General features: G+C 43.9%; 1 protein-coding gene across 5 annotated transcripts in view; it reads right to left on the reverse strand.

The window, feature by feature from the left end:
• LOC135910254 (uncharacterized) overlaps positions 1-14,503 on the reverse strand; it is a 50,317-nt gene that overhangs the window by 24,296 nt on the left and 11,518 nt on the right. For all 5 annotated transcript variants that reach the window (XR_010566962.2, XM_065442322.2, XM_065442321.2 and 2 more), the window contains 2 exons: positions 5,548-5,638; positions 1,951-2,372 (listed from right to left, as the gene is read on the reverse strand). Coding sequence is in view for 4 of the 5 variants with exons in the window: in XM_065442322.2 (XP_065298394.1) it covers positions 1,951-2,372; positions 5,548-5,638 (513 nt within the window). In the remaining variant the exon portion in view is untranslated. The remainder of the gene's footprint in view (positions 1-1,950; positions 2,373-5,547; positions 5,639-14,503) is intronic.

The raw sequence follows: 14,503 nt of genomic DNA on the forward strand, positions 1-14,503 counted from the left end.
AATGTTTGCTACAGATTGAGAAATCCTTTGTTTGAACACTATTGCCTTCTGTATATAGTGCTGGAAGTTATAGATGGATAAAAGATAAAATTAACATTAATGCTAGAGTAAATCCATTACAAGACAGCTGCTATAGCCTGTTGGAAGTTTGTTCATCTGGCAAAAATTTCGTCATCACCCAGTCTGGGGTGCAGTTGCTACGCCTTTCATTGGCTGAGCCCAGAGCGCAAGGTAACGAGTTCGAATCTGGACTATGGCCGCTGCATTTCAATGAAAGTAAAGCGCAAACACCCTCGCGCATTCAGACGCAGCTGCTCACGAAAGAAACCCAGTCAGTCATTCAATCAACAAGTCAACTATATCAGTAAAATTTCAAGCTTTACAGAAGACAACTGCAACTGAAGGAACACATACAAAGGTTTGAAAGCTGTGCAGCTCATATCAGAAATTGTCCTTAAAATTGGCTTTGGCCCTTATTTAGGCCACATGAAATGATGCAAATCCTACCAAATTGCCCAGAACGTTCTCAGACCTCTGGTGCATAGGCAGCCATCTTTAAATAGCCCCTTTACAGGCCCCATTGCAAATTTTGGTTACGCACTAGAAGCTGTAAAACGCCATCAAGAAATGTTTTACCACAACAATTTTTCAACTTCGTTCGTTACTGAAGAGATCGAAGACATTAACTGTCCTGTTAACCCGCTGTCAGAAGGCGGGCGTCACTGCCAACGGAGACACTCTCTCCCTCTCCCTCTGGTAATGTCCCAAGCAATGTTTCTTCCCTGCCTCCTCCCATACCCCGAAGCCGAGGAATGTACCGCGGTGTCAAGCCCCGCCTCATTTCTTGCGGAGTTGCACCTCCCGCATTGGATGATTAATCATAATCAGTGACGAAACAAGCACTATAAAGAGCCATTTGTGCATGTGACCATGACCCTCTGGTTGGGAGCAGGCTTCCTTGAGAGGAGAGGAGCGTGGTGTTCGGTTCTGAAATTTCGACTGTTTTCTGGGGGACACGCAATTCCGTAATACTTTGTAGACACAATCGACAGGGCGCCATGCGTTTGCTATGCTTGTTTGTTAAATAAAGCCAAACTTGGTAGAGGCCTTCTAATGCGTTGCATTCAAGCCACCCATAATAAAGAGAAAAACTATGCACACAATGCCACGAACACTGACAAGCACCACCAGTTAGTGTTGAAAACTACAAATATAAGCAAGCTGACGGATATACATCTCATCATCAGTTCACACTGCAAAGTGTTTTCTCATGACTTGTCATCGACTAATCAGTAGGAATTCCGGTGACAACTCTACTCTTCAGCGGCAAAGAAAGGGTCAAAAGAGACCTTGTACACGCTGCAAGGAGTGCAACCTTCTAAGTGTCACACTATAATACAGTAGTACAAGCCTGGCCGTCAATGTACACTCCTGGCAAAGCCCAAGATAATTTGTGAACCTTAGACATCTATACACTGGTTGCGACAATCTACTCAGAAGTTGATTTAAGCAAGATTTTATAGTTTTTTTTAAAACAAATGGCATGACAAAGCTTATTGTGTTTGTACTGCTTGAGTCTCTTATTTTTCAACATTGCAAACCAGTGCAAAGAGCCCGCGTGCTTTTTAAACGATGCAGAAACTTGAGAACTCCTAGTGAACTCTGATTTAGAAGACTTCAATGATGATGACAAGGCCTTAAGGGACAAATGATAATGATGAAGAGGCTATGCTTCCTGAGGAACATTAATAAGCCTATTTAAAGTTGTTACATTCCTTTTAGTTTCAGCATGAGATTTCATATGCAGAAACTGTGCAAGATGCTTAGCAACGTATCACCACTAACATTGCATTTGAAATTATAGCGTGCTAATGTGTTACTTAGACAGAAATTGAATTTGTGGCACCTAGAAAGAACACATGGCACCCAAAGGGGTAAAAAAGTGCAAACCTTGTTCTTCAAGACTGGAACTATTCGCTGTTTTGTCTGCTTCCTCAAGCTCCACACTTTCCACAGCCTCAAAGTTCCATATTGATTTTCGAGAACACCTGTCAACATTCTCTTCCAACCTTGGACTAGTGTCCTTGCTCAAGGTGGTGCTGGAGTCGTCAACACTTTCTGGCGATTGGACGCTTTCACTCTCACTGCACGCAACAATCCTCGACTTGCAGACGTTCAAAATGGATGGGCTGCGACAGCTCTGTGAATCCTCTTCGCGGGCATTTCCCGCAGTGTGGCTTCCTTCGACCACTGTGTCCATTTGTTGGCTACACCTGTCGTAGCCTGCCAGGCGGTGAAGCCTAACTGTGGGTTGGATATTCAAGGCTTTGTTCCTTGGGGTAGACGTGACACCCTGGGCAGTTTTCCCCGAGCTTCAAATTGGAATAATAGAGACAGTGACATGTAGTATCAAGTCACGAAAATGTATTGCAAAAGAATCGAGCAACAGTATGCAGTGTAACCTTGATTATACATCCCCCGGTCATGCGACGACCTTTCGAATTGTGACGAAGAATTGGTTTGGTCTTGGCAAAGCCCTTATAGAAATGATGTACTAAAAGCTTCGATTATACTAAGCAATTTTATGCCAACCCCGCCTCATACAACTGTCTGAGAAGAAAAAAAAAAGGGCCTAAGCAGATGCAGGCTGGCAAATGAGCACACGGCAGCTGGCTGATAACCGGTATACAATGCCATATTTAGTTTGTTGTAATGCGAGTTATTTTTTCATGATTTTCGTTGCTTGAGCTCGACCCATGTGTTACACTCGAATAACGTTAAAATTCACAATTTTAGAACAAATATTCTAAATACCACGGTTTTCAGCATAATGTTGGCAATCTCGTACCTTTACATCTTGATCTAATCCATAGACACTTTTAAAGAAGTCGAAACTTGTTTTGCAGCTGCTCCTATAATTAGATAACTGCAATGTCAGCCACGAACTGCCTGCCCTTCCCTTTCCCTTTCCGCCTTTCCAATTGGTAGGGCCACTAACGCCTCTTACGGTGGATGCTTGCCACACACCAGCCCCTGTGCTGCCGCTACCACTAAAATTCGAGCAGACGACGACCACACTTTGTGGTCTATGCATAAGTACACATAATTCATGCTACTCCTCGTTCACTCAGTTCACCACCGTACATTTTACTCAGTAATGTACTACTGCAGTGTGCTGCAATGCTCACACAGTCGGAGAAAAACAGACCCGGGTGTGTCTTTCCACGAGATACCTCCCACAGCAGTTTGAGTGACAAGTGACTAAGGCAATATTGAGTAAGGAGTGAGTGCTACCAAGTTAACCTGTAGTCCTCTGCAGTGTGCAGTCAGCACTTCCATACTGTAGACTTCAGGAAAAACTATTAAAGAGGCAGCTGAAGCCAGTTAATGTGCCCAGTGCTTTGACAGTTTTCGATCAACTCAGGCCTCACTAGACTGCGGCCTCTTATGTCGGCCATGAGCACAGAAGCTACCAATCTAAATGCGAGCGATTAAGCTGTTTGCGGAACTTCACCAAATGAGGAGGCAGCAAGCAATCTGGGAGCAGCGCAGTTGGCATGGTCCAGTTGGCAGCGTAGAGCTATGGGCACAGCCCATTCGTGTTTGGAGGGGCAGAAGGGCGACGGGAGAGAGGTGTGCGCAGAAGGCTGTAAAATGAGCGCACGGCGGCTGGCAGGGCCATTGTTCAGAGGCTCGAATTTCTCGTTCGTTCTTTCTTTTTTGAAGGATTTTGCATTTCAATACCTTTCGCACGGACACCCAGCAACCAGATTTCATCATTATAACCGATAACGCAGCATTGAGGTATTGTAGTAAGTGGGTTATTTCACCATGGAAAACATACAAAAGTTGACGGTGCAGCAGCTTCTCATTGTTATAACCAATATAATGTTAATACTGGTATCGTTATAAGTGAGTTCGACTGCATGTTAAAGATAATTTGTACATTATGTTTCATGGACATCATTACAGTCACAAGCAGCACTCTGAAAGGAAATATCTTCCTGGTTTTCCTCTTTAGTTCTATCTCTCTTGAAAGGATATGCTACCCATTAGAACAGTAGCACTCAGCTGGCAAGTATCTGGGCAATGTTGCCCAGATACTTCTGTATCTGGGCAACATTGTACAAAACTATTTAACCAAGGCTTTCCTTGCTTGATGCAAATATTTATGCAGTATGCTTTCATTGCTCCTGCACCACCTGAAAGGCATGCAGGCGTTACTGACTGCATCATTTCTCTCACATTTCACACTAAAACCTCAGCAAGCTTTTTGTTGTTGTTGTTGTTTGTTCATTGCCAAGGCCATCCAGGTCCATGTCTGAGGGTGGCTTGACCTATAAACAGTGAGGTATTTGTACGGTGCATTGAGAGGTGTATTGGTTATTTTTAGAACTGACAGTTCAAGGAAACTTGATCAGTTAAGCATCACTGTATGTTCCATGAAATTCAAATTCTGATGCACTGTAGCTTGTCTCGTCATGCTCTATCTCATTCTCTCGCTTATGCAATGTATGTAGACCACTTCCTGTAGACAGAACTGTCTATGACATCCCACACTGAGTGCTTACACAAAGTCCACACTTCGTACATGCTGTATGCATTAATGCAGTGAGGTAATGTTACTCCTGGAGCATGCTCGACCAGGATGCCAAGTGTGGTATATCCGCAAACGGCTGTGTGTAATTGAACTATTGGACTGACCACTAGTGTCCATGGTACCACTTCCATGGAATGCCTTGATCTTCTTTTGCAGCAGCAACAAAATTTCGTTACATTGAAATCATAGACAAATACACTGCATTACAATGCAGTTAAAAATAGATGCCGTTCTATGCTCATAAAGTTATGAATGGAGATCCTTTACACTTTGGATTTCATCACGTTGAAGATCATTATATGCATTAAGGTTTAATTATATTTGCTCCGGAAGAGTGTTGTTCATTCTTCAACGAAGCCCTCAAACACTAATTCACAAATTATATGTAGTTTCTCTGTGTATGTTACAGTACATACACAATGTTACACTGTTTGATTACACACTGTTTGAGTACACTGTTTTGATTGTGCCAAATGTTTGGTAGCTTTTGTTCCGATCAGGCAGCATTTTAGTTGCTGCAGGTCATATCCTAGGCAACAATAAGTGGTACTGGAGATGTGTATTTATAGTTTTGGCATTTTGCATTTTGTGGGCAAATAAGATGATCTCACATTTGAAAGTGTTTTCCAGGGAAGTTCTGGTGCCTGCAAGCACAAACCTACTGGACTCATCATTGCTCGATTTATGCCCCAGGTTTTGTACACAATTTTAGCTTACGTCTGATAGCCACGTCTGATAGACACCACACTTTTGCACATCGCTACAGATGAACATACCGGTGAAATGCCAAATGCACCTGTACACCCCATGTCGTTGCCTAAAAATCAGGCATACGAATACCACGTGTTGGTTTTGTTAACATGTTGACAACTTGCAATGGTGGCACTCAAGTGAGCCTTTGAAAGTGGCTACAGAGCACACTAACTATACTGCAACAAGACAGATACCTTGACTGCTTATGTGGCAAGTCTTTCAACCTGTGCTCTTCACCTCTGCCACCTGATAAGGCAATCCTGGGGTACTTGCTATGGCTCACACCTGCAAAACAGGACGATGAGAAATAATGATGAAAAATCAGCAGCAGTAACTCTGCCGCTACCAAGTGGAGAGAAGCTATAGAAACTTGAAGATATTTCAGGAATTTTCGTACTTTCAGTGCAATTTGCACTGCAGTACCAATCGCTACAACATTTACGAAAAAAATTGTTAGCATGCACACTATAAAAACAAAACATTAGGCCCTCTTTTTTCGTGCTGTTGGCATGGATAAAGAACTTGCAAGTGTTAGCCATGAGGTGATGACATGACGAAAACCTTGCAAAATTTGATGAGCACTTGATGAGCATTTGATAAGCATCTGCCAAGCACATTCGGCAAGCGTAAACAATGACATTAGAGTATGACACGCAAATTTCACACCTGCTGCTGCAGTTGTTTGTGGATGGTTAAGGAGACTCTCAGATGCTTGCTTAACGAGTTCTTCATACACCTCCCATCGCCACGTATCACAACCACTCTGTATCTATGTGTCTTACATATTGTAGGTGCCTATTTTTGTTCGTGTTGCTCTTCTTGGCATAGCAAAAACAGAGTTCATTGGAGAGGCTAAGGGAGGCCGTACAAGATCTTTCAAACTTTTCATCACAACAGTATTACTATAAAGGTAACATGTACAGTACTCAGTGGTTAAAATGTGACACACGAACTGCATGTCTGCTGGCAATTTTTTTGCGCCACCAGTGAGTGCTAGGCGATCGCTGAGGAGCTTAATGCCGTCACAATGCATTACGATGGTTCTTGCCCCGACGCCACCACGGCAGGTCGTGCTGACATTGTCACACCAGTATAGGCATTCCTTACCAGAGTGCACCTACTAGACCGTCACAGAAAAGGCTTGAATTTCAGCAGCAGCGCTAACAGAAAGATGGGCAAGGCAGCACCCGAAGGATGCAGTCACGGCTAAACCTGTTCGTCTTTTTCATGCAGGTCTTTGCCTCGTGCATCGACACTGCTTCTTTTCATCCCGTCGACTGTCAGTGTGCTGCGCCGTGGAATGAACGACATCACCATGTGCCAGTGACGATGCTCTTCCATGCCAACACTGGATTTCGCAACGAGACCGATGGCTGCTGCAATGAACGTTGTCGGCATTCGCCATGGCTATCCCAAGTAACATCGACATCATCAAATTTCATGGAAACCGCCCCTCAAGATTTCTTCGCCAGTGGGCAAGGCAGCACCCGAAGGATGCAGGCACGGCTAAACCTGTTCGTCTTTTTCATGCAGGTCTTTGCCTCGTGCATCGACACTGCTTCTTTTCATCCCGTCGACTGTCAGTGTGCTGCGCCGTGGAATGAACGACATCACCATGTGCCAGTGACGATGCTCTTCCATGCCAACACTGGATTTCGCAACGACACCGATGGCTGCTGCAATGAACGTTGTCGGCATTCGCCATGGCTATCCCAAGTAACATCGACATCATCAAATTTCATGGAAACCGCCCCTCAAGATTTCTTCACCAGTGGGCAAGGCAGCACCCGAAGGATGCAGGCACGGCTAAACCTGTTCGTCTTTTTCATGCAGGTCTTTGCCTCGTGCATCGACACTGCTTCTTTTCATCCCGTCGACTGTCAGTATGCTGCGCCGTGGAATGAACGACATCACCATGTGCCAGTGACGATGCTCTTCCATGCCAACACTGGATTTCGCAACGACACCGATGGCTGCTGCAATGAACGTTGTCGGCATTCGCCATGGCTATCCCAAGTACCATCGACATCATCAAATTTCATGGAAACCGCCCCTCAAGATTTCTTCGCCAGTGGGCAAGGCAGCACCCGAAGGATGCAGTCACGGCTAAACCTGTTCGTCTTTTTCATGCAGGTCTTTGCCTCGTGCATCGACACTGCTTCTTTTCATCCCGTCGACTGTCAGTGTGCTGCGCCGTGGAATGAACGACATCACCATGTGCCAGTGACGATGCTCTTCCATGCCAACACTGGATTTCGCAACGACACCGATGGCTGCTGCAATGAACGTTGTCGGCATTCGCCATGGCTATCCCAAGTAACATCGACATCATCAAATTTCATGGAAACCGCCCCTCAAGATTTCTTCGCCAGTGGGCAAGGCAGCACCCGAAGGATGCAGTCACGGCTAAACCTGTTCGTCTTTTTCATGCAGGTCTTTGCCTCGTGCATCGACACTGCTTCTTTTCATCCCGTCGACTGTCAGTGTGCTGCGCCGTGGAATGAACGGCATCACCATGTGCCAGTGACGATGCTCTTCCATGCCAACACTGGATTTCGCAACGACACCGATGGCTGCTGCAATGAACGTTGTCGGCATTCGCCATGGCTATCCCAAGTAACATCGACATCATCAAATTTCATGGAAACCGCCCCTCAAGATTTCTTCGCCAGTGGGCAAGGCAGCACCCGAAGGATGCAGTCACGGCTAAACCTGTTCGTCTTTTTCATGCAGGTTAGTAGATATCGCAATTCCTGTGAATTTAAAAGCGATTCCCTCTGTTTGGTTGTGCTGCCTTGCCGAGGCGTCTTGCTTGAATGTTTTGCTGAGTGTTTTGACTCATTTTGTCTGCTTGCACTGTTGTTAAGCGGGGACGTTGAGCTTAATCCAGGCCCAGGGATAGCAGATCAACTCGAAGAAATTCTCCGAAATCAAAAAGCTTCTTCATGTGAACTAAAGGCTATCGGAGTTAAGCTAGACTCGCACATTACCTCGACAAACGTGAGATTGTCTTCCATTGAAGGTAAACTGGAAGTGCTTTCACAGACAGCTAAAAGGATGGAGACATGCGAGCAAACGCTTGTGGAACTAAACGAAGAGATTGCTTCACTAAGGAGAAATGTGGACAACATTGAAAATTATTCTCGACGAAACAATCTGCTCGTGTATGGGATTCAGGAGTCTGAAGCAGAGACGGTAAATAGTCCTAAGGAACATATTCTAACAGAAATTTTTGAACGTAAACTTGAAATAAAAGTAGAGAGCCTAGAAAGTTTACACCGCCTAGGAAGAAAAGCGGTAGGGAAAGCGCGTCTGGTGATTATAAGGTTTTTTGACTTCACTGAAAAAGCGGAACTTCTCAGAAATGCTTCGAAGCTGAAGGGAACTCAAACGTACATTTCGGAAGACTTCTCACCTAGGCTAAGAACAATTAGAAAGCTGCTCTGGGCTACTGCTAAAGATAAGGCGCCTGAGGATAAAGTGTACCTTAAGTATGATAAATTAGTCATTAACAAAGAGGTCTACGCGTGGGACGAAAAGAAAAATCAAAGGTTTAAAGTACCTGAAGCCGCTTCACGCGGTATTGATCACAGTTATGAGAGCGGTGTAACGCAAGCCTCACAACCAGGGAAAAATGCAGGTCGTCCGCGAAGGAAACGCGCCAATGCTTCTAGTACTTGACAAGCCACAGGTTCAGAATCACTGTCTTTTTTTTACGCACATGGTTCTTCGAATCAAGCGAAGCATAAACCACCATCGATTAATATTAATGCCGGTAGTTGTCGTGACGTCAAGACGACCCCATCGCCAGATACGTGCCAGTTACGTGTGATATCCCTGAATGCTAGAAGCATTGTTAACAAAATAGATAGCCTTGAAGTTCTGCTCATTTCTTACGATCCTCACCTACTGGTGATTTCCGAGACATGGTTACATAGCGGTATTCTTGATGAAGAAATTGTGCCACCGGACTACGTCATATACAGACGCGATCGCGGCTCACGTGGTGGAGGCGTTGCTGTGATTGCGAAACGTGCAGTAAGCGTAACGCTGCTTGAACAAATTGATCAGCATGAAAGTTTGTTGTTGCACGTTACTGCGCATGGTCTCACTTTTCTTCTTTGTGCTGTGTATCGTGCCCCTGATGCAGCGGATTCTTTCATGTATAGTTTATTTGACCGCTTACTGCCTTACCAAAACAGGAACTTAATTATTACCGGTGATTTTAATTTCCCTGCTATTGATTGGGATAAACCGTATTATGGCCTGTCTGCCTTATGTGATATTATTCTTGATCTGATGTTTTCTTTAAACCTTAAGCAAACCGTTCATGCATACACCAGAGAGACATCTGTCTTAGACCTTTTCTTTGTTAGTCAAACCTTTTTTGATGGAGTGCTTAGTGTTGAAGCTGGAATCTCGGACCATCGTCTCTTGTTCTTCTGTTGTGTTTCGTCAGTTGTTGCCGGGATGCGACCGATTAAAATGATCAAGGACTACGCACGCGCTGACGATAACGCAATCATCGACTCTTTACAATCACAGTTAGATAACACTAGCAGCGATGACCTTCATAGTTTATGGCAGCACTTTAAGAATACAGTACAGTATACTATAGAACATTTTGTTCCCCTTAGAAAGGTTTGTATTAATCGCCGCAATCCTTGGATAAGTCGCGAAATTATTCAAATGAAACGTAAAGTAAGGCGCTGTAGGAAGAAAAAATTACCTTGTCCGCAACACTTCCAGGTTCTAAAAGAGGAACTTGCCTATAAGTTAAAACTAGCAAAGTCACGTTATTTTGACACGACGCTCCCCGAATTTATCAGAAGTGATCCCCAAAAATTTTGGAATTTCCTAGGTCGCAGGACTGACCACTTGACCAAAATTCAAGTTAATAACAGCGTTGTAACCGACTCCACGATCATAGCGCAAAGTTTTAACTCGTATTTTCAAAGCGTGTTCCTTGTGGAACGGGCAACCACAGCAAGAATTCCAGTTGAAGATCCTGGTGACGTACCAACTATCTCTGTGGACGGTGTTGTGTGTATGCTGCGTAAACTCGCAGATAAAAAATCCGCGGGTCCCGATGGGCTTCCAAATGCCTTTTTGAAGCGTTTTGCAGCACAGGTATCTGTTTTCTTAACGAGGATCTTTCAAGTCTCGTTACTATCGGGAGATGTACCGGAGGACTGGAGGATGGCCCGCGTTGTGCCAATTCTAAAAAAAGGGGACAAGCTAACCATTTCTAATTATCGGCCAATCTCAATCACTTCCTCTTGTTGCAAGCTGCTTGAACACATAGTATCGGGTTATCTTAACTCTTATCTTGCTGAAAATAACATTTTATCACCTGCACAACATGGCTTTCGGAAAGAAATGTCCACTGTGACACAGTTAGTTACAACAATTCATGATTTTTCTGTTGTGCTTGATAAATCGGGGCAGATTGATGTACTTATTTTAGATTTCCGCAAGGCATTTGACACAGTTCCCCACAGTAAACTTATTTATAAACTGGAAAGTATTGGCGTCCCTACTTACCTTGTTAATTGGATTAATGCTTATTTAAAACACAGGACACAGTACGTGGAGGTTAACGGTTGTAAATCTGAAGTGCTTCCAGTTACGTCAGGTGTACCCCAAGGAAGCGTTTTAGGCCCACTGCTATTCTTAATTTATATTAATGATTTGCCGGCTGCTATTTCCGAAAATGTCTCTGTCAAGCTTTTTGCAGATGACTGCATTCTCTTCAAGAGCATAAACGAGCGTAATGATCATTACCTCTTACAAAATTCACTATTAGCTGTTCATCAATGGTGCCTTAAATGGAATATGCAACTTAACCTAGATAAAACTGTCCTCTTGCGAATTTCGCGCAAAAAACAGGTTTCTCCTTTCTCTTACAGCCTTCTAAATCATTCTATTATGGAGGTCACACATCATAAATACTTAGGGGTTACAATAACAAACGATTTAACTTGGTCTGAGCATATTTCAGACATTTGTTCCTCATCATTTTCCAAGCTGTGCTTTCTGAGGCGGAAGCTTAGAGGCGCTCCAAGTAAGCTTAAACGTCTTGCATACATAACATTCATCAGATCAAAATTAGAGTACGCGTCGGTCTTATGGGACCCGTTCATAAAGAAGGACATTTACCAGCTTGAGATGGTGCAAAGGAAAGCGATTAGGTTTATTTATAACAAATACAGAAGGCTTGATTCACCTACGACACTAATGAAAACAAATAACATCCAACTACTTCAAGTACGTAGGAAAATGTCCCGTTTGTTGTTTTTGCATAACCTTTTAGCACATAAACTAAACATTTCGCATCCCACAGAACTTAAACAGTTATCGTCTAGACGAACACACCACACAGGAAGTCATTTACTGGAACCAATTTTTGCAAGAACTGAAACATTCAAACACAGTTTTTTTCCGAGGACCGTTTCCGACTGGAACTGTCTTCCAGGGGCCATCTTCCAGTCCGCTAATTTTGTTAAAGCTCTAGAAGAGCATTTGTTTGAGTGAATGAGAGCTGCATATGTGCGAAAGCATATATATATATGAATATGTACATGTGTATACATATTTTTCTGCTTGTCTGTTAGCGGCAATCTGTTAAACTGCCGTTCTTTCTTTTTATTTTTTGATGTTCCAGTGTATTTACATGCCTTGTATAGCCCCTCCTGCATGGGCCATAACTGTTGGCCTGCAGTATTCTGAAATAAATAAATAAATAAATAAATGGTATACAGATTGCACTTGTGGGAAACACGTGAGATCACAGGTTACCGAGAAAAATAAATAGTACTCATTAATGCAACAGATTACGTGTCGAGGATGGCACTTAGGGTCATAAATTCAGAGTTTGACACAAAGTATGCATCCCTACAAGAACCCTGTGCACTTCCAAATTCCCCCCTTTACCGGCATGGCATTGCCATTATGTCCAGTAATCTTTGCTGCGGGTGTACGTGCACTGTCAAGAGACCACAGATACAGAAAGACTGTTTGAAAAATTTCTACTTCCTTTCAAAGAAACCACTGGGGCTTTACATTGCGCTACAAAACATGAGATCCTAGAAAAAACGCCAGACAGTCTCTGTAAAGGGCCCCTCACCAGGTATGGCCATATTGAGCTGAGAAGCGCAGAGCATACAATGTGTGCTAACAACCATGTTTGCAAAGGATTACATCGCTATGCGCCGTGGAAGTACCCGATATTTCAATCCGAACATCGTTTTCCCTTTCCCTTGCAGCGACCGCACTCCAAGCTGGACGGTGACGTAGTCGTGTCTCTGCGCCTACGTAATCGTGTCCGCAGTGCGACATCGCTCGTGGTGACACGTGACTTCGAGAATTATTCAAGGCAACATCTGTTATTTGGGTGATCTGTTCCTTGAATTGACGAACTGAAGTTTAGAGAAATAATAAAACACATATATTGGAGAACACAGGGAAGAAATTTCACTTGCGGAGGCTAGACGGGTAAATGGAGAGTGTACTTCGCCATGCAGTGGAGCTCGCCTTATGAAATCATGGATTCGCGGCACTGAAATATTTCTACGTTGGCTATTAATGAGCCGATTTAAAGATATTTTTTCGGCAGAACACTTCCTAGAGGACACGTAACAACTTCCAGTGTATAACCAACATTTGCTATGGGGCCTGGTGAGGAGCCCTTTAGAGACACCTTGCGCCTAGCGAGGTCTCCTGCTTTGGTTGCGACCTTGTTTCCACATGCTGACTTCTTTTTTTTGTTCTTTCCCTACTTTTGTTGTTTTCAACTTTTGTGTTTTTTCAGGTTGCAGCTCGCAAGTATGAATGTTGCACACGGTAAACATAACAGGAAAGCACAGCAACAAATGGCAAGAAGAAAACAGTTCACCCCAAAACTTTGTGGACCACAAGCACTGAGAAAATGTTGAGTTTCTAAGCAGTTTGCGACTGTAGCCAATAAAACAGTGCAACAGTATGTTGTTTGCATTTACTAATTCGAATACTACTAGACTTTCTGCGCAGTCTGCAGAAATATACAGCTTTTCCTCCGTTGTCTGTAAACTTTACAAATGACTGATGTTGTTGCATGCTGATATGGTATTACGATGGAAGACAAAGTGTGCAACACGTGTGAGGAAACATCGAAATGGGATAGAGATGCACCAGCTGCGAGAACTGCTTGTGCACTACAGATGCATACACTACAGCATGACTCGATTGCACCGACTTGTACTCACTTCAACCTTTTCACACGTGTAACATAGAGAGTTGGTGAGTGATGAAGAGTGACAGTAGATGTGAGTACAGCATGAACGGGAGTGAGTGCCAGCTAATGCGAGTATGGACGAAAGTCACTGGATGCACGTTTGAGTGCATGCAAGCACGAACCTGAGTGACTGCCTGTGGGGGTGAAGGGACGCGAGTATTTATGAGAGTTAATGCCAGCAAGTGGATACGACTATGACTGAATGCGAGTGATGGTGAGAGCCTGAATGTGAGTAGGTACCAACGAGCATGAGTGAGTACATAGCCTGCATAAATATTGGTAAGTGAGAGCGAGTGGGTATCCACTTACTCTGATGACCTGTGGCGTAACGTGTCTTGTGCTGCCATAATACAGCTGCACAGCATGCACATCAATCATGGTTATAACAGACAAATCCCCACACAGGTCACAAAGTAAAAGCCTATAATTTTTAAAGCGGGGATTTTCTTGCCTCTTCCTTCGAGTTTCCGACTGCTGCTGCTGTCTGGCACATCGCGTTGGGGAGGTGGTCAGTGTGTGTATAGATGACAGGAACAAGTCAGAGAGGAAAGGCGATGCAAGAAACTCATTTTGACCCTACGGCGTCGAATGTGCACAATGCCCTCTGGAGCTCCCTGGGTGTCGCCACATTAGCCTCTTGACAGCTGTGACTATATGTAACCCCAATAAAACTTGGTGCTGGGCTAGTTGGTGATGCATTCTTTAAAACTAATGGTAGCGCTAAAAAGGAACGGACACACGAAGAAAAAAAGTTTCTTCGTCGTCGTGTCGTCTTTTCTTCGTGTGTCCGTTCCTTTTTAGCGCTACCATTAGTTTTATATGTAACCCCTTCTCAAAAGCATTGCAGAAATTTCAGTGCTCCCCTTTCCGCTAACGTA

Source organism: Dermacentor albipictus, chromosome 10, assembly GCF_038994185.2.
Source record: "Dermacentor albipictus isolate Rhodes 1998 colony chromosome 10, USDA_Dalb.pri_finalv2, whole genome shotgun sequence".
Taxonomy (NCBI): domain Eukaryota; kingdom Metazoa; phylum Arthropoda; class Arachnida; order Ixodida; family Ixodidae; genus Dermacentor; species Dermacentor albipictus.